At 36.8% G+C, this 21,570-nt stretch overlaps 1 protein-coding gene and 1 non-coding gene across 2 annotated transcripts in view; both read left to right on the top strand.

The window, feature by feature from the left end:
• HS3ST5 (heparan sulfate-glucosamine 3-sulfotransferase 5) overlaps nucleotides 1–14,965 on the top strand; it is a 308,965-nt gene extending 294,000 nt beyond the window's left edge. Inside the window, 3 exon segments of the mRNA XM_044003753.1 lie at nucleotides 7,495–7,633; nucleotides 12,973–13,732; nucleotides 13,734–14,965. Coding sequence (XP_043859688.1) covers nucleotides 7,527–7,633; nucleotides 12,973–13,732; nucleotides 13,734–13,904 — 1,038 coding nt within the window. The 5' untranslated portion in view covers nucleotides 7,495–7,526 and the 3' untranslated portion in view covers nucleotides 13,905–14,965.
• LOC122726952 lies at nucleotides 2,308–2,414 on the top strand. Its single transcript, XR_006352943.1, has one exon. It is a non-coding gene; the product is annotated as a U6 spliceosomal RNA (small nuclear RNA).
• Nucleotides 14,966–21,570: the final 6,605 nt, after the last annotated feature.

Raw genomic sequence — 21,570 nt, 5'->3', positions numbered from 1 at the left:
CCAATTGCTTCACCCAAAAAAAAATGCCCCTTTCATACAAGGAGACACTTGAATTCCTTAAGTAATTGCATCATTTTCCAAAAGCATTTCAGCCCACTCTTTATCTTCTTCCACAATTTGGGGCACGTTGTTTATTTCCAGTGGCCGTACAAGATATGTAGATGATGGACCAATTCAATGGATTATCCCTCCACCTGAATATCACCATGTGAAAATAGACATTGTTCTTCTACTTGGTTAATCTTGTGTGGATAGTTAGGAGAAACTTTTAAATGATAGAGAAAAATTTGGCAATGGCTAGGGCTTGATGTCAGCAGCATAATATCATCACATCTGGAAGCTCCTATACAACCCCAGCTTTTGAAACTATACTAATGGCCTCTTCTAGGATTTTCTGATATTTAGAAAAGATGAGGTGACCCCTTAAGGGGCTGAATTGATTTAGAAGCTGCCATTTGTCAAGACATGTTAAAGAGAATATAAAATAGCTACTTCTAGCACAACAGCAAAATCTGTTCATTTATGCTCCCTGAGAGAAAGAAAACTCTTGGGAACCTGGTCTATAACCAGAGAAAAGTGAAAAACCAGCAGTCCCCCCTTTCAGAAAGGGCCAATAATATGGAAACCAAAACCAGTGTTAAGTTTTCAAAATCATGTCACCCTACTGCATCCAAATAAATATGAACTTACTAGTCCATTCAACAACCACACTTCCAATTTATTTTATTTGGTCTTAAAGTGGAAAGGGGGCAGGGGGGCAACTAGGTGGTGCATTCGATAGAGCACTGGCCCTGGATTCAGGAGGACCTGAGTTCAAATCTGGCCTCAGACACTTGACATTTACTAGCTGTGTGACCCTGGGCAAATCATTTAACCCCAATTGCCTCTTAAAAAAATAGTGGAGGGTGGTCTTCCTTCTTCTTAGTGTAGTACACTTGGATCAGAGATGCTTGGGCTTGGCTTGTCAATGTCAGTGAAATTTGTTCTTCCAAGAGGCCTAGTACTCTGCCTGCTACAGATGCCTTCTGCTAAGCAGGGTGAAAAGGAGAATGGTGATCAGCTGAGCCAAGTGAACAGATTCAAAGGTCCAGTAATAAGAGTTCACGTTCTACTGTTGCAAAATTCCTGAAGGCCTTCATTCTGAATGATCTATTAATACTCTGAACTGCTAAAAATAAAATCACCAAATACTTAAGAATGAGCTTACATTTTTTCCAACCCAATTACCTTATCAATGGGAGCTTTAGCATTAATTTTATTCTTTTCTTCTTCAAAGTGTAGTGCAAAGAATGACTAATCTCCTAGCACCCTGAAGGTAGGTATTATTATCCCAATAAACAAATGACTCACTCCATGTCTGTTCAGGTCTCTCTGCCTCCACTGGCCCCTCACTTCAGTTCCTCCTGTACTCTGCTGTCAGGATAATCTTTCTCAAACACGGTGAACAAGTCAAGTCAATAGGTATTTATTAAGCACCTGTGCTGCTAGGCACTGTGGGAAATAGAAAAGAAACAGAAGATCTGGTACCACCCCTGGAAGAATTTGCAGTCGGTGGAGGTGAGGAGTGTGTCTATGTGAAACACTAGGGAAAAAAATCCAAGGCAGTATATGATCAAGTGGAATGTGATATGGCAACCCACTATAATAAGAGCTTATGTATGGAGGAGGTGGAGTTTAAGCAAGGCCTTCAAGGAAGTGTAGGATTTGAATCAGCCAAGTGAAATGAAGAAGACATTCCAGACAGAGGGAAGCCCTTGAGAAAGAGCACCAATGCAAGATTGAACATGTAGGGAAGCATAAAGAAAGCAACTTGACTGGAGTGGAGGGTTCATGTTGGTGAGTACCTAGAGATAACATCATTCTCTGATTGTTTTAACTTCCTAGCTAAAATATAAGTTCCTTTGAGGGCTGAGTAAAATCCTGAGGACAAAGTAGGCATACTACCAACTGCCTACTTTGTACCTAATAAATGAAAGGGACTGGTTAATAAAGAAACTTGAATTAAGAGAAAGGATGTTCATCAGTAGGCAGCAGGAACTATTATACTTACTCTTTAGCAAAAGAATCATAGAATAAAATATAATTTTTATAAGATTAATTGAGACAAAGTCATTAGGAAGGTGTGATAGTAGAAGTTGGACTTACAGGTTGAAAGGAAAGGTTCATAAGATTTAGTGCTGGAAGAGACTAGATGGTTGAGGTCACCTATTTCAACATCTTTATTTTATAAAGAAGAGACCCAAAGTACTGAGAAATTAAATCACCTGCATGAAGCTAAGCAGCTATTAAATAGTAGAGCTAGGATTAGTGCTCCCTTCAGTAGCACATATACTAAAACTGGGACGATACAGAGAAGATTAGCATGACCCCTGAGCAAGGATGACACGAAAATTCATGAAATAGAGATAGGATTAGAACCCAGGTCCTCTACTTGCAAATCTAATGTTCTTTCTGCTATAGCGTGTCTTTGAGCTTGAATTTCAAGGAGAAATCACAGCATTTTAGAGCTGGAGGAGAGCAGAAAGATCCTCTAGTCTAAACTGATCATTTTCACAGATGAAAATAGGTAGCATAATCTGATAAGCATAAAATTGTAATAAAATCAGGATTTGACAGTTTATAAAGTACTTTCCTTTAAGATTTCTAAGATAGGGAGTGAAAATATCTCTCTTTCCCCAATTCCATTTTCAGATGGGGAAACTGAGCCTGAGAGGTTAAATATCTACACTTAGTCACACAGATTGGAACTTGAACCCAATTCTTCCGATATGGGGAACTACATAAGGAAAAACAAAGCACTGGGGATGAACCAGATATATATATGCAAAGTAATAATGACTGAAATGGAGGGTGTGTAATAGATGTAGAAAACAAAGCTGGGTGAGTAGGGAAGGGGAAGGACTGGATTAATTAGCCAATTCATTGTGTTATTAGACAACAGCATAAGAATTTTATTGTAGATAATATTATACATTAGTGAAGTTTATATTATGTACCACCAGTCTCTCCATTTTGTACCTGTGATAGTTTTAGACCTGGTCTTGAGACCACCACAACAGTCTGCCCTGGAGGGAGACAGTAGCTTATAGAATCTATGCATGGAAACCTGATAGCCTTGAGGCTATCAATTTTTTTTAAATTTTTTTATTTTTGGTGAAGTAATTGGGGTTAAGTGACTTGCCCAGGGTCACACAGCCAGTAAATTGTCAAGTGTCTGAGGTTGGATTTGAACTCAGGTCCTCCTGACTCCAGGGCTGGTGCTCTATCCACTGTGCTACCTAGCTGTCCCCATCAATTTTTTAAATAAATATTTTTATTTAAAGTTTGAGTTTCAAATTCTATCCCTCCTTCCTTCTCCCTCCCCCCTCCCTAAGGCAGTAAGCATTCAGATATTGGTTATACATGTGTAGTTATTTAAAACGTTTCCATATTCGTCATTTTGTATAAGAAAAATTGAATGAAAGAAAAAAATGAAAGAAAGTGAAAAATACCATGCTTCAGCCTGTATTCAATCGATATCAGTTCTTTCTTTGGAGGTGCGTCGTATACTTCACCATCAGTCAATTATTAATATAAATTTTATCTTAATAATAACAATACCGGCTTTCTGTAGTGCTTTAAGGTTTATGAAGCTCTTTACATGTTCTTGCATTTGATCCTTATGAAAAACAGCAGTAGATAAATGGTATTATTATACTCATCTTATAGATGAGGACGCTAAGGCTTCGAGAAGTTAAATGGACTTGCCCAGTTTCATATGAGGAATAGGTGTCTGAGGAAGAATTTGAACTAGGCTATTCTTAACTCCAAGTCTGATACTTGATCCACTATACTCCTGCCTGCCTGCCTAGTTCTCTATTTGTTCAATATGTTCACAACCTTGATTGTCAGTTCTTAAAGGGTCATAATAGCACCTTATGAACCCTTCTCCAGGTTCCAGTACCATGCCTATTTGTATAGTGGATGTTATAAACTTACTGAATGCTAGGATGAGTGAATTTGACCTATTCAATATCATATTCACCAACAAGGTATATAAGGAAAATTCTCGTGGCAAACATTATTTTAATAAAAAATTTCTAACCAGAATAATCTATTTTGTTTGTTTTATTTTGTTTTCTGATCCCTTAGGTCGCTATCTGGAATTTCATTAAGAGAAAAATCCTAGGGGCAGCTAGATGGCGCAGAGGATAGAGCACTGGCCCTGGATTCAGGAGGACCTGAGTTCAAATCTGACTTCAGACACTTAATACTTACTAGCTATGTTACCCTGGGCAAGTCACTTAACCCCAATTGCCTCACCCAAAAAAAAAAAAAAAAGGAGAAAAAACCCTTCTGAATTTTTCTGATAAAAGGAGTATGAACTTTTTTTAGTAATAATGGCTAAATTGGAGCTTAACATTTCTTCCAAAATTTAGCAATAAGACTAGTAAACTGACATCTTATTTTGAGCACAAAAGTATCCAAAGTAAGACATGAATAATTTTAGACAGAAGGATCATGACCAACCTGTCTAATTTCATAGAGGTCCAAGGATTTCAATAAAAGGGACCATTAGCTTAAATATGGTTTTCCAAAGTAAAATTTAAAAAAAAATTTATTTAAAATAAAATATTTTTTAATCCAAAAAAAGAATAGCAAGAGGGAGAAATCAGACTTCTCAAGTTATCCTTCTTGGAAACTGTCAAATAGCAGGTAAAAAAAATCTTCAATCCAAATATCTCTGATAAGAGTCTGATATCCAAAATATGTAGGAACTAACAAATAAGTGATGATTAGGAATAAATTACCAATGGATAAGGTGTCAAAGGACATAAACGGTTCTTAAAAGATTTGCAGGGTATTAATAACTATATGAGGAGTATTCCCAGCATAAGTACCTGACCTTGAAGCCAATACAACCTCTATTCAAATCCTAGTTCTACGGCATACTGGTTATGTGACCCTGAGCAAATCACATAACCTCACTGAGACAATCAGTTTCAGAGAAAAGGAGTTTCCTTACCTGGGAGTTTCCAATTGTTAGCCTGCATCAATATCCCATAACAATGTGAAAGAGTTTTCCAAATCATTAAAGATAAAACAATTGCAAATCAAACATCTCTGAGGTCCCATCTCTTACATAATCAAATGGACAAAAAGAATGAAATAGCCTATGCTTATAGAAGCTGCAGAAAGACAGGTGCACAAATTTACTTTGAGTAAAGTAGTAAATTGTTCCAATCATCCTAGAAAATAACTTGGAATTGTGATTTTTTAACTGACTAAAATATCCCTACCCTTTGACTCAGAGATCCCACTGCCAAGAATATAGTCCAAGGAGAAAAATTAAAGACAGAAAGTTTCCATATACACCAAAAATTTTATAGAAGCACTTTCTGGCAAAAAAACTGGAAACAAGTATAGTAGGTACCACTTGATTGGATAATGGCTAAACTAATTGTATTCCAAAAATATAAATGGAATATTACTATGCTATAGCAATGAATATGAAGAATACAGTGAGGCATGGAAAGACATAAATTATAGAGAATGAAAGAAATTAATATACATCATGATATAACAATATGATGGAAGGGACAAAAATTGCTGTATTTCAGTTTATATGGAACTTTTCCAAATTTATAAGAAGAAATATGAGTTATAAACAGCCATACAAAAAAAGTTATAAATCACTAATAACTAAGCAAATGCAAATTAAAGAATCTCTGAGATTCTGCCTAATAGCCATCAGACTGGCAAAGTTGATAAATTAGAAAATGTCAATTGTTTTAAGAGCTACAGGACAACAGACATATTAATGCATTATTTGTGAAGGGAATTGGCCCAGTCATTCTGGAAAGGAATTTGAAATTATGCCCAAAAGAGTCATTAAACTGGTTATCCTTTGACCTACCAATACCACTACAAGGGTTTTAACCCTAGCAAAATCAAAGAAATAGAAAAAAAAGGACTTATATGTACAAAAACATTGACAGCAACACTTTTTACAGAAACAAAGAACTGGAAACTAAGAGTACCATTCATTTGGAGGAATTGATGAACAAATTATCGTATTCAAATTAATGATGCTATAAGAAATGATAAATTTGATGGTTTGAGAGAAACCTGGGAAGATTTATATGAAATTATGCACAGTTTAGTCAGTAGAATCAGGAGAATAATTGATAAGCTAATAACATTGTAAAATAGAACTTTGAAAGACTTTAGAACCCTTAACAATGCAGGATTCTAAAGGACATATGAAGAATGCAACCTATCGTTTGACAAAATGATAATGGACTCAAGATGCAGATTCAGACATATATGTTTTTAGATGTGGCCAATATGGAGAATCCATTTCACTTGACTATGAGCATTTGTTATAAGGATTTTACTTTTCTATTTCTTTGGTTAAGGAATTGAGGTTGGGAAGTAGAGAAAATAGAGGTTTATAAATTGGAAAAATAAAATAATTTTTTAAGTTATGTTAATTTGTCCCAGAAGAAGAGATTTTTAAAAGTCAAACTCTGTCCTTATATTGAAAAAAGTTCATGGATATGAAATTGCAGATACTTCAGGCTCAGTTGATACATTGGTATCATTTGCTGAATTGTTTCTTTTTCTTCTCTTTTAATTTTTTTTTTGTACAAGAGTTAACTAACTTGCTAGGTAGTAGAAGGGGAGGAATATATTTGGAAATGAAAAGTGATAAAAACAACAGAATTAAATTATAGAAATAAGTTACCCTTCTCAACTAGCTACCAGGGCAACCCTAGGGAAATTGTACTGTGAATTAATGAGATGTAATAGAAAGAGTATGAGACTAATACCAGCTCTGTTTGGCCTTGCTGTATGACCTTGAACAAGTCACTTACCTCTTTGAGTGGGCTTCTGTTTCCTTACCTATAAAAGTAGAGATATGGACTGTGAATGACCTCTAAAGTCCCCTCTGAGATATGACATTCTTATTCCATGAAATTAGGTATTATTGAGGCTGACACTGTCAGCTATGTGATTCTTTCCTTCCATTTTCTTTTTTCATTAAAAATATAATTAAAATAACATTGGTATGCTAAAGATATAATATGGCTAGACAGGAATTTATCTTTTCCTGCTCACTCTGTTCTTTTGAGATAAAGCTATCAAATGATAGGCAGCAGAGCCATTCAGATCTCAAGTTGTATATCTTCTTCTCCCTGGCAATAATCTTTCACTTGAATTGATTGAGAGGAAATGATGTGATTGCTCCATATTGTCATTTACTTTGGATATTGTTGAACAGTTTCCAACTTGTTCATTTTATTCTCTATGTGCAGCACCTAATCATATAACACAAGTCTTTTTTCCTAAATCTTTGCACAGGCCTAAAAGTTTGAGATCATTTTCTTTTTAATTGATGGGTGGAGAACATTCCTTCAACATGTGTGAGAACCAGTTGACTTTTTATTAACCAATGTGAATCGATATATCACCACTTGCTCATGGGTGGTTTCTATGTTTTGGTCTATACAGATTGAAGAAGTCCTGAAGATTGATGGAGGGCCATGCTATTCAAACAGCAGGCGTTGCTGAGACAGAAGCTCTTTGTGCTGGGAAGTCTTGCTATTGGAAGTCTTCTATATCTAGTTGCCAGAGTTGGGAGCTTGGATAGGTAGGTTGACTATACTACACATACACACATATGCATTTAATTAATGTGTGTATATGCATTACACACATGTGCATTTATTCACATACATGTATTATGTATATACATGTGTGTATATTCGTGTGTTTGTATGCTATGAAGTCAATATTGATTTATGCTTCTATTTGACATCTTTTTAAGCATGTCCATTTGTTTTCTTTGTCCAAAATTTCCATGAAATATACCTTCTGCAATTCTAAATTTGATTGAGCCTTCCTTTGGGGCAGGAAAGAAAAGGGGAAAAAAATTTCAAGTAACCCCTCAAGCCCTGATATTTGTCCATATGCATTTGTATTCTGCAGGCACTGGCACTTTTTTTTAAAAGGAACATAAGACAGTGTACAGTAAAAATGTTATTCCAGGAGCTCATTCTGGTCTGCATGCATCTGTGTATTGACCTGTAGCCTTAGCAAAACAGTGATGATGTATTTATGTATCATCTTCTCCAAATTTATGAGCGGGCAATTAATGTGTTACCATAATAGTTAAAATTATGTATGAGCCTGCAAAGGAACTCGTCAAGTTTGGAAATCCTATTGCACTTGAAAGATGGCTGCAGGCTTGGAGAATTTTAACTATGTTAATTAGCTCCAGCTTTCAATCAGACTCTGAATGCACCAGGCGAGGTGCCTATCTCTCTGAGAGATTACCCTGAGAGTCCTGGAAAATCCAAAGAGAAGAAATTAGTAGAGAGCAAGGATGTGTCTCTGAGCAGGCAAACATGTGAAATGCTATCAGGGATGTGAGAGTCCCAACACTACCAAATGGCTTCACACTGAATAACTTATGAAACTCCTGGATTCTCAGAGATAGGGGAAGAACAGAGAAGCTAATTTCTGAAATAAGAATAAACCTAGAGAAACGAGGGTCCCCAAAGGTTAAGGAAATATTAGTTGGAATAGACAAGCTGTGCCAATTTCACTTCTTGACTCTGTAAGATACATTTCTTCCACTAGAAAGATTGAAGTTCTGAATTCCTGCTGCTTCCTCCACTAACCCAGCAGCCATTGTTCCTGAAAATGCAGCAGGGCTTAAAATTGAAATGACAGCCAACTTTCAGCTTTCCTTCTCTAACCAGGACCTGGAACCAGACCTATATATCTGAGTCCTCAAAGTCTAAGCAACAAATACTTTAAGATTATCCAGCCAGAGCAGAGGCTGAGATTCTTTTGAATTGTATCATGAGTCCTTTTGACAATTTAATTCCAAATGCCTAACTAGGCTCACCACTAATTAAAAACAAGTCATGGCTAGTGATCCCATGAGCTACTAAGGGACAGTAGTTTCACAAGCTGATGCTTGGATACCAATAAAATAGTATAACCTGAAGGTTGGCTCTCTAGCTACATCATTGCTTTCTAATTATTAGTTGCCCCTAATAATTTGCCCTTTTCTCCAGTCTCTATCTCTTTTTTCCCCTGATGCAAATAAATCTGATCTTTTTATAAAGGTTTGTAGTGCTTAAGGGGCTTCTCTAGAAATTTTCTGCTTGGAAGTATGGCAAGATTATGTCTAAGCCCTGGGAGTGGTGAAGTTTCTCAGACGGTGACTTTTACTTTCCTATCTATCAGTAATCTAGGTCACCACATCCCCATAGTGTATTTATTTATACTATAAATATAAACATATAGTGTTAGAGTACCTACATCCTGAAATATTTTCTTTTAATAAAATATAATACTATGTTAGTGTCTCCTCCATGGCCTCTAAGTGGACCGACTTTTCTATTCACCCATTCACCATAGGATTCAGAGTATGACAAGACTTTGGGGATCATCTAATCAAACCCCTCATTTTCAGATGTTGAAATCATTTTCCAAAGTCACATAGGTAGGTAGGTAGTGTTAGTTATTAGCAAACTCAAGATTTAAATTTAGACCTCTAACTTCAAATCTAGTGCTCTCTTCCCTATGCCAAACTACCCACTTACAGACAGAGGAAAAGTGAGTAACATCTAAATGTTTGTCTTTTGAGAGCAGCAATTAAAGGAAGAAGAGCTCTGTAGAGGCTTTACATTACCACAGTGACGAGAAACTTCATTCAGTAGGATTTAATTAAATGTGCTTGTATGGCCAACATTATCTCCTCTTGAAAAAGAGGCTTAACCTGATTTGTTAGGTTAACTTGGGAAAATTAAGACTGAATTTCAGAAATGTACCATGCCCTCAGGATGAGGCAATTATTGGATTATAGGATCATAGGGTTAGAGCTGGAAGAAATTTTAGAGTCAATCAGTCAATAATCATGTATGTGTTTACTAGCCAGACACACTTCCTACAGATCCAAAGAAAGGCAAAAAAGCATGATTCCTGCCTGCAAGGAACTCACAGTCTACAGGAGCATACAGAATATAAACAACTATGTAAAAACAAGATACACACAAAGTAAATAGAAGATAAATTCGGAAGTAAGGAAGTAGCCAAGGGAAGATACTGGGAAAGGCCTCCTGCAGAAGGTGGGACTTGAAATGAGTCTTGAGGGAAGTCAGGAAACAGAAGTAAGAAGGGAGAGAGAATTCCAAACATGGGAGACAGCCAATGAAAAGACACAGAATGGGAGAGAGCATGTCTTGTGTGAGGAACATAGAGTGGAATAGAGAATATAAAAAGACTAGAAAGGTAGAAAGAGGCCAGCCTGTGCAAGGCTTTAAACATCCCTTAATAATTATCTAGGCCAATTGCCTCATTTAATAGTTGCAGATGCTGAGACCTGGCAAGATAAATTAATTAGCCGTAGGTCACATAGGTGCAAAGCAGCAAGGTAAGAATTTGGATCCCTGTCTTTTGGCTTTTGATTCAGTCCTCTTTCCATATTACCACCCACATTTGCCATACCTGGCAAAATTGTTGATCTGATTAATTTGTTTCACCTACCATTTGTAAAGTGTCTGTTATGTTCACTGACCAGTGCTTGTCTGAGGGACATATGCAGTCTCTGTTCTGGAGAAGCTTCATTTAGTAGAGAGAGAGAAGAAACATGAGCACAAATGTCTATGCCATGAAGTAGACTGTGCTTAATGTGTGGGAGAGCTCAATGATAAAGTGTTAGGAAATAAGGTCATATGATCTCTTTAACAGTGATCATAACCTCTTGCTTCTGCAAAAGTTCGTATTCATTTTGCACAACTTCCTAAGCAGAAACTTTCCTTCTATACTGCATCCTTGTAGTTAGTTTGGATACTCTTAGAAATATCAGCTATTTAATAATAATAATAATAACAGCAATAATAATGAATAGTAACAACAACAATACCTTCCCATGTGGCTGCAAAACTCACAAGTGTGGATTGAACAAGATTAAGATCTAATTGGGAAATGCTTGACAAAACAAATAAAAATCTAATAGAACATAGATAATGATCATTTGTGTTTTACTAAATCAATATACTATCCTGATTGGGGGGAGGGAAAAGAAAAAAGGAGGGAAAGAAATTTACATGATAACCTTATTATATATTTAAAAGAAATAGGGGCAGCTAGGTGGCATAGTGGGTAAAGCACTGGCCCTGGATTCAGGAGGACCTGAGTTCAAATCTGGCCTCAGCCACTTGACACTTACTAGCCATGTGACCGTGGGCAAGTCACTTAACCCTCATTGCCCCACTAGATAGATAGATAAAAGGAACAGCAAGTTGTACATAATAGATTTGCAGTTTCGTGTCCAATCATCTTTTTATTATGCTGTTATAGAAATGTTTGTTTTATTCCATAAATTAAAAATAAAATAAATATTTTTAAAAGGAAATGAGTTAAATTTCCCCTATACACCAGCTTAGGTGGTATTGCTCCAAATTTGTTATTCATAAAGTGAGAGACATGGAGCCATCCAGCTCCAAATGTGGATGACTTGATGCCAAATTTGCACAGGTACTCAATGAAACCTGCTAAGCATGCTGTTGAAAGTTGAGCTTACCTTAACATTCATATTTTGAGGCTCAAGAGGCCTCATGGCAGTGAATAGAGAACCAGTCTTGAAGCCAAAAAGACTTGAGTACAAGTCCTGCCTCTGACACATACTCTATGTGTGAACCTGGGTGAATCACTTAAGTTAAGATGGCATATGATTGGGGCAGCTAGATGGCACAGTGGATAGAGCGGATAGAGTGGATAGAGACTCCGGCCCTGGAGTCAGGAGTACCTGAGTTCAAATCCAGCCTCAGACACTTAATACTTAACTAGCTGTGTGACCCTGGGCAAGTCACTTAACCCCAATTGCCTCACTAAAAAAAAAAAAAAAAGATGGCATATGATTTAGTAAAACACAAATGAACGTTATCTGTGTCCTGTTATGTTTTTATTTATTTTGTTCAACATTTCCCAATTACATCTTAACCTGATTCAGTCTACACTTGTGAGTTTTGCAACCACATGCAGACCCAAGTTTATACCTCTACTGTGGACAACTCTCTAAGATCCTAAGTTGTAGAAGAAAAGCCATTCTTCATTGGTAGAGTCCAGTCAGTCAGGTAATATTTATTAAGCTCTTACTATGTATGTGGCAGGCACTTTGCTAAGCACTAGAGATATAAAATCTGGCAAAAGACAAAACTGCCCTGAAGAAGGTTATAGTCCAGTGGAGGAACTTACAGGCTAATAGTTCCTGTCCTCTATACTGAATCACAGGGTCTAAGGGGGGAAAAACCTTTAATCTCTTTAGGTAAGTAAAGAGAGACAAAGAATACCATATACCTCTCTGCATGTCCGTAGGTTCAACTCTGTCAGGTTTACATGTACTGGAGAGCTTAGTAATTTTTAGGGAGCAAGTTGTTACAGATAATCGAAGATGAGGCCCAGGATTGTTGTTTGGTTTTTAGTATTTTTTGATTAGTCAAAGCTTTTTAGAGTGCTCAAATGCCAAAGAAGTGCAAGGAAATTGAGCATCCCAAAAACACTCATCAAAAGATTTTAAATCTGCCACATTTGCACATTTTCCAAACGATACCAACCAGTAAGCTGTTTAAAAAACCATTAATATGACCGATGTTGTTTGTCCATCTTTCACTGTAAGCACGCCGTAGTCAATTAGGTGCCTGGTGAATAAAAAAAAAAAAATTTAAGGAGCAATAATAAAAAAGAAGTTCATCAATTATATGTGCTCTATTTAATATTAGGTTCCCTAAAATAAAATTCCTCTAACATATGCTCAACTGTGGATTTCAGCAGTCTGAGAGGTTGGTGGGTTTCTTGTTTTGGCTTGGGTTTTGTGTATTGAAAAATTTTTGCTCATTCTATCTGGCTAGAAAACCAGAAAAATGAAGAGTTGGTTGCAATGATCACCTTAAAGTCTCCATTTGTTGCTTGCAGGCTACAGCCCATTTGCCCAATTGAAGGTCGATTTGGAGCCCGCGGTCAAGCTGAGATCCCACTCCGGGCACTGCAATTCAAACGTGGCCTTCTCCACGAGTTCCGGAAAGGCAACGCCAGCAAGGAGCAGATTCGACTCCACAATCTAGTCCAGCAGCTCCCCAAAGCTATCATCATTGGGGTGAGGAAAGGAGGCACCAGAGCTCTACTTGAGATGCTGAATCTCCATCCTGCTGTGGTCAAAGCTTCACAGGAAATCCACTTTTTCGATAATGATGAGAATTATGCCAAGGGCATTGAATGGTACAGGAAGAAAATGCCGTTTTCATACCCTCAGCAAATCACCATTGAGAAGAGTCCTGCCTATTTTATCACAGAGGAGGTACCAGAAAGGATTTACAAAATGAACTCATCCATCAAGTTGCTGATCATTGTCAGGGAACCCACAACAAGAGCTATTTCTGATTATACTCAGGTGCTAGAGGGGAAGGAGAGGAAGAATAAAACCTATTACAAATTTGAAAAGCTGGCAATAGACTCCAATACCTGTGAGGTGAACACTAAATATAAGGCTGTGAGGACCAGCATCTATACAAAACATCTGGAGAGGTGGCTGAAATACTTTCCAATTGAGCAGTTTCACATAGTAGATGGAGATCGGCTCATTACAGAACCACTGCCAGAACTCCAGTTAGTGGAGAAGTTCCTCAATCTTCCTCCCAGGATCAGTCAGTACAATTTATACTTCAATGCTACAAGGGGGGTTTTACTGTCTGCGGTTTAACATTGTCTTTAACAAGTGCCTGGCAGGCAGCAAGGGACGCATTCATCCAGAGGTAGATCCCTCTGTAATTACCAAATTGCGCAAATTCTTTCACCCTTTCAATCAAAAATTCTACCAGATCACTGGGAGGACATTGAACTGGCCCTAAATGAATATATCCTACAACACTGTTTGTTGCACCAGGAGGGACACAATGTCTTCTTTAGATTCAAATATGCACTTTTCCAAAACACAGCTACCCGTCTTTTTTTTTCTTCACTCCATGAATACTTGTACATATGCAGTGTGTGACCAAATATACAGTGGGACCCACTTTTTTCTACTAAAAAGTAAACTGAAAACAATTTAATCTCTACATAGTTGTATCTTTTTTTAGGCTATTTAGAGAAAGAAGAGGTGGTGTTTGGGTGGGGGGAGGTAAAATGAATTCAACTCTTCTTCAAAGAGTTAGTCTTCCTTTGACTCAAAGTTTGTCACTAGCCATTTTCATAGATCTAAGCCAAATGATTAATGTGTGAGAATATACAGCTGGTTGTGAAGCTTCAGGATAGATCAGGAAGGATAGGATGAAGTACACTTATGATATGCATTTTTTCTAAGGGAATACTGGCTATTTAATTCAAATGCTGAATTAGTGCCGTGAAACTGGGTCATACCATTTTCATCTTATTTCCAAGAATGTCTTATCTCATAACAATTTGTCATCGTTCCAAAGTTCCCGTGGTGAGTTTGCACTATTGTTTTCTCGTATGAACTATCGTGTCACCTGTAGCATGTCAATCACATGTCCAAGAGTCCAATCTTTTACCTTCTATGTTTTACGTCAGCAAAGAGAAATGTTGTGTACATACTGTATATTGCCTGTAAATACTGGTTTCACAATAAGTAATTCTATTTTGTAAACTGAATATGGCTATTTAATTTATTGTGGAAATTAAATTTATTGTGGTATTTAAAAAGGGAATGGATTAAAACAACTACACGTGAACTTTCCTTTCAATTTCTTTGCCCATACCTCCTGCTGGCTCCCTAGGCTATCAATGTGTGTCTGCAGATGAGAGGGTATACGAACTGTGTACACTCCTCCTTTTAATTTTTGTACCCTTGAGGAAAAGTATTTATGAAGTGAAGCAAGGTATATTTAAAACCCTCAACCATCTGGAAATCAGGTCTAATAACCATCTCAGAGAACACTAGTGCTACAACAATTAATTCATTCCCTTGAATCTGCTTCCCACCCCACCCCACCCCCCCCCCCACCCCCACCCCCCCCCACCCCACCCCCCCGCCCCATGCTAGAAGAGCAACAAGGACCATGTGAATAGAGCCCAGGCACCATGTTAACAACAAAGCACTTTCCTGGATGCTCTAATCAAAATCAGCCTGGCAGAGAGATTAGATCAAATAAGTTAAGACCATTTCTACAGTCTGTTTAGACCAAAAGCTGCTGATGTTTCAGAAAGGAAGGTGGGATTTCAGTGTTCACTCTTTGAAATGAAAATATATTAGGCTGTTCAAAAATGATCAAGTTGCAGGCAGTGTAGTTATTACCAGCATCAACATATGGCTCATTTTTTCCATCCAGGGAAATGAATGCTAAATTGCATGTCTTACAAACATTAGACATACTGTATTATGCTTAAATATGTATCAGAGAAATAAGGAAAGAGGAGTAAACAAAAACAAATGACATTTCCATTGTTTCAAAAAATATATTAGATTTGTTGTTGTTTGTCCTTCATTCTCGAAGAGGACCATGATAACAGGGTGGTGTCATGACTTGCAGTGAATTGGATTTAAGTGAGGAAGGGCTCTGCAAAGTCACCAACTTCACTCTCTCCTCCAGAGCCATCAGGGTCCGGTGGCAAGATATACATCAGGACAATTGGAGATGACCCCAGATGTTTAAGGCAATTGGGGCTAAATGACTTGCCCAAGGTCACACAGTTAGTAAGTGTCTGAGGTGAGATTTGAACTCAACTCCTCTTGACTTTAGGGCCAGTGCTATATCCACTGTGCCACCTGCCCAGCTGCCCAGGATCTTAGATTTAGAGTCAAAACATGAATACCACTCCCCAAATAGCTAGCATCATCATTTTCCAAACTGCTGTAACTTTTCAGTCTTAAGTCTCTTCTCCAACCCCCATCCTCTATAAAACTATCACCTTCTCCTTTGTTCTGGGAATTGAAGTTTAGACTTCTCCCGGCCATACTTCTATGTGCCGAATAATAAAAACTTTTTATTTAAATTTTGAAAATAAAACAGATATTAGAGGCTCTAACTTCCTTCTTTTCCAGATAAGGACACTAAGGCCCATAGAATTCAAGTGACTCACCAAATGTCATACAGTTAATAAGTGGCAAAGGAAGAATTTGAATCCAAGTCCTTAGACTCAAGCTCCAGGACTCCTTTCATTGCACAATTATATCTCTATCAAAAGGTATACAAGAACTGATGTTTTAGAGAGCATGGACCAAGAGCACAATTGTAGGCACTACAGAAATAAGTAAATTATAATGATGTGCCTCTAGGCAATAATAAGTTTGGAGTTCCCCAAGGGATGCTCATCCTATTCTATGATTTAACAACAGGGATTTTATAAATAAGTGGCTTTTCCTTCTCTAGTTGTAATCCACATTGCTAGTCTAGTCATGACATTTTAAGTCATGTATACAAGTCTAATTAGCAACAGATGCTGTTCCTCTCAGGGTGAGAATAGACATGCCACTCAGCACACATATGTAAGGCTTACACTCTGTATTGTGCTAGAAGGATTGAGGTGAGATTCCAAGATCTAATCTATAAGGGAATTTTCCTCATGAGCCATAAACAAAATCAGATTGAAAGAACATAGAGCCAGATTCTGCCCATACTTAAACATAGGAGAACTATTTTTGAGCATGGAAACCTTCTGGGTGTTCCTTGTTTAATCTGGGAATCCACCTTTCATCCTTTCATGCTCCACCAATCATCCTCCTGCATTCCAGAAAAACAGGGCTTAGCTACCTATTGCCATAATCATAAAAGGATTTTCAAAAGTTTACTGGGAAATACTTAAGAACCAGTTGTCTAAGTAAAAAGGAAAAGACAATGCAAGCATGACAAATTGTTTAGTTTACTCGCCATTATTAATCTTTTCTCCATCATTTTTTAAGTCTAGACAACAACAAAAAATCAAGCCCTGATTTGTAGTGTTTATCAATTTCCAACATATAAATGCTCAGAATGAAATTTAACAATGAACCCTCATGAGCCAGTAAGAACTGGCTCCAGCACACCCCTGATTTTTGATCTCCATTTCCTATAATAGAACAGCAATATGGCAAAAATAACTAACATGCCAGTCTTGAATACAGAATAGACTTTAGTCTTACTTTTGACAAATCCTTCAATTTCTTGGTGCCCTCAGAAGTTCCTAAGACTACAAGTTACAGAAAAGTTGTCAACTTGGTTACTTAGAGGGAGTTTCTTCACTTGCAAATTCCTTATAGCAGTGCATCAAAACATGAAATTCTATACTAGTAAACTGAAGGTAAGAATATCTCAGTGAGTTCACTGTCACAGGAGGTCTTCAATAAGTGGTCAGATGATCACTTGTGAGAAATGTTATGAGATTCCTGTTCAGGTGTACTTAGACTATCAGCTAGGTAGCACAGCATATAGAGCACTGGCCCTGAAGTTGGGAGGACATGAGTTCAAGTCTCACCTCAAACACTTATTAGCTGTGTGAACCTGAGCAATTCACTTAATTCCAATTGCCTTAAAACTTCTAGGGCCATCTCCAGTCATCCTGATATATATATATCTTGCCACTGGACCCAGATGGCTCTGGAGGAGAGAGTGAGGTTGGTGACCTTGCACAGACCTCACTCACTTAAATCCAATTCATTGTAAGTCATGATATCACCCCAATGTCATGGTCCTCTTAGAGAACAATGGACAAATGACAACGATGTTAGACTAAATCACTGATGTCAAACTCAAAGAGAAATAGGGGCCCTTAATATGTCCATAAGGATCCCTGATAATTGCATATTGACTTAATTTTTAAATGTAATATTACTATGTTTATTGCATATTTATTTTGTTAAATATTTCCCAATTCCATTTTAATCTAGTTTAGTACATATTTATGAGCATTGCAGGCAAATGTGGCCCCTGTATTTGACATCTCTGGACTAAATAATATCTAAGGTCTTCTCCAATTCTAAGATTCATAAGTCTGTGAAACAACTACCTGAGTACAAAATTAGGCTTTTTGAAAATAGCATTCCCTCTTTGAGACCACCAAGATGCTAGCTGAGTCAGTACTGTTTTTGATCTTGTTACTTCACAGAATCCTAGCACAGAATCACATAGTTGAAGCCCTTGACCTCATTTGTGTGATCTCGGTGAATATACAGTTTCACCTAAGACACAATTATATCCTTTTTCTCAGAAATTCAAACAGGGTAGGAAAAATTTGAAATGTTCTGACTCATGTGGCATAAAGGTTCTAGAACCATAAGGGACCTTAAAAGTCATCAGTCCAATCCCCTCATTTTCTAGACTAGGAAACTGAGGCCCAGAGAGGAAAAATGGTGTGCTCTCAGTCACACAGGTAGTAACCGCCAGAGATGATTTTTTGACTCTAGGTCTTATCACATTGTACCAAGCTGCCTATTATCCACTAGAGATTTTCAGGATGCTTATTTAGCAAAGCATTTCTTGCTAAGGGTGAATTGGAATATGGAACCACAAAATTTATAAACAAACCTTAGTGAAACCTTCAAGTTATTATAGTAGCATCCATAGGAAGATATGTAATAAGTTGCTCTTTAGGTCTGTGTGACCCTAAGCATGCTATTTAGCCTGTCCATGCCTCAGTTCCCTTATCTGCAAAATGAAACGCTGAATTGTATCTTCTCTATGGTCCCTTCAGCTCTAAATCTATTAACAGAATCCTCCAACCTACTTTGTAATCCTAGATGACCTTGGAAACCATGTGACTATATACAGAATGCCAGAAACATCAGATAAAAAGAGAAAATTTCAGAATCACAGATTATTAGAACTGGAAGAGACCTTAGACATGCTCTACTCCAGAGGTTCTTAACTGAGAATCTGTGAACTTGTTTCTTTAACATTTTAATAACTGTATTTCAATATAATTGGGTTTCCTTTATAATCCCATTTGTTTGATTAATTATAAAACAATACAGGAGCCCACAGGATTCACCAGAATGCCAAAAAGTCCATGAACCCAGAAAAGATTAAGAATCCTCATGGCTGGTCCAACATTCTTTTATAGATAAGGAAACTAAGTTCCAGAGAAGAGAGTGATTCTACCATACTCAGCAGCACTTGGATCCTGCCTAGGAATGAATGTCTCCAAATTCAATACTCTTTCTAATATGTCAAGCCAAGTCATCTTTATGATTCCAAATATCTATATAACTAACTCCTCTCTCACTATTTAAAAGACTGAGTGGGCATCCTGGAGCTATAATCTGTTAGACTTTCTCTAGTTGAAAAGGGGTTGACAAATAATAAGGGAAAGACAGGGTAAATGGGACTGGTTTGATTATAGTGACAGCTTAAGAGAGAAAAATGAAAAAGATTACTTCTAAAAACAAAAAACTTAGCAGCTCTATCAGTTCTAGGCTAAAACTCCAGTTTAAGTAGCTCTCATCCTGGGTATTTCATCATGGGAAACATTTAAAGCAGCTTCTTAAAATCTAGATTAATTTTTCAGTGTCATATTTTAATAGTGAAAAGGGTTTTTTTTTTTCTTTTTTTGTTGTTTTTTATCTACTCTTGCATTGTGATGTATACTCAAGTGGTGTTACTTGCATCTTGTTATTCCATTTGAAGGTCACCATGACACTAGTTATAGTTTTGAGCATTGTCAAAGACTGAAAAATTAGAGACTATTCTAGATTATACTGTTACTACTATTACTACCAGTTCTATTGATTCTTATATTTTTATATACTGAGCATTTGTAATCTGAACAGAAGAGGAACCTTCATACAAGCTAAGCAAAGAACACTTCAAAATTTTCCTCTTAATAATTTCAATACAGTAAAATCTCACTAATTTGGCCTAACCAGCAGAATTCAGTCTGAATTAAGAAACGTTTTTATATAAATTCATTTTAATTGCTTTTAAGTAACATAAATGGTGCTAACAAAGTGTTGAAAAGACTCTTTGAGACTTGCTTTAATACGTAAATTTAAAGTACCTGCAATAAACACATTGTATTTATGCAAATTGTTGTATAAAATGCTTCAAAATAGTTTTCTCTAAATCAAGTTAAATGGGCCCCTTTCAATAATGTTTCTTTAGGAAGACTGGTTTTATAAGAACAGTGAACATGGGATTGGAAAGCTTGGATTCAGGGTCTCTCTCCAGTACTTGTGACCTAAGGCAAATCATTTAATATTTCTGTCTGTTTCCTCATCTAAAGTGATGATGGTAGTTCTATTTAAGTCGCTTTGGTTCATATGGGATCGCAGAATCACTGAATGTCAGAATTAGAAGGACCTCAGATTCTTTTCAGTCCAAACCACAACAGAAAAATAATTTCTTCTAAAACATACTCCAAAGTGGTTATCCAGTCTTTACATGAAGACTTCCCTTCATGGGGAAATTTATTGCCTTCCAAAGTATCCTATTCTACTTTTAGATAGCTCTGATCGTTGAGGGGTTTTTGTTTTTTCCTTGACATCAAACCTAAATTTACTTCTTTTCAACTTCTACCTGTTGCTTTTAGTTTTACCCTCTGAAGCCAAGCAAAACAAGCCTGATTTTTCCACATGACAACATTTACCACTAAATTTTGTTTCTCATAAGATCATAGATTTAGGAATGGAAGGAATCTCTGATAACATTTAGTCTAACATACTCATTTTACAAATCAGAAAACCGAGGCTCAAAAACATTAAATGACTTGCCCTTGATTTATCTAATAACTATTAGATGTAGGATTTGAACCCAGGTTTTCCTGCCTCCAGATCCTCATATTGCATGAACTTGAGTCTCTCTTCCCCAGATTGGTTGCTTTCTACTTTCTGATTTATCCATGGGTTTTCTAAAACATAGTACCCATATCTAAACACAATGCTTATTAAAATTTAGAGCTGAAAGAGAACAAGAAATTATCTAGACTAACCCCACTCCTTTTTTAATTGTAAGAATCAAATTATATACACTATCATCTATAACCATAAAGCAACATGGAGAAATCTAATCCACTATTATTTTCCCTTTCTCTATTTATTTCCCTTTCTGATTTATAACGAGTGTAAAATTTAGATTGAATAATCACAAATTGGGGGTCAAAGGAATAAAGGAATATTTTATAAAGTGAAAACCTTTTACATCTTTGACCACTTCTAGATGTTTTTGGATTATATTTCCTTGAGTCTTTTGGAAATGATAGTGCTATTACATAGAGATTAGAAATGACTTGATAGTGACATGCATTTCCCAAAGAAAATAGTTGCTTGCTATTCCCAAGAAAAGAACCTCATCTAAAATCAAGTCACTGGGATAGAGCTGCCTTTAAATAAAATCAAGAAGGCCATAGCAAGCTTTTGTTATTTAACCTTGTTGTGACACTTTTTGATTAATACAGAAGAGGTCTGCTGCAAATGTGAGTATAAGCAATCTTCGTGAGCAGTCTGAAGTAAAGAATTCTCCTTATTTCTGAACATGTATTAACTGTACATGCAGCAATATACTATCTCCCAAAGCGTACTTATTGATGATAAGACATCAATAAAGTAGCCTGCTGTGGACATCTCCATCCATTTGGACCTCTGTGCTTAGT

The sequence above is a fragment of the Dromiciops gliroides genome, chromosome 4 (genome assembly GCF_019393635.1).
Source record: "Dromiciops gliroides isolate mDroGli1 chromosome 4, mDroGli1.pri, whole genome shotgun sequence".
Classification (NCBI taxonomy): domain Eukaryota; kingdom Metazoa; phylum Chordata; class Mammalia; order Microbiotheria; family Microbiotheriidae; genus Dromiciops; species Dromiciops gliroides.
This window is presented reverse-complemented; position numbering and strand designations above follow the sequence as displayed.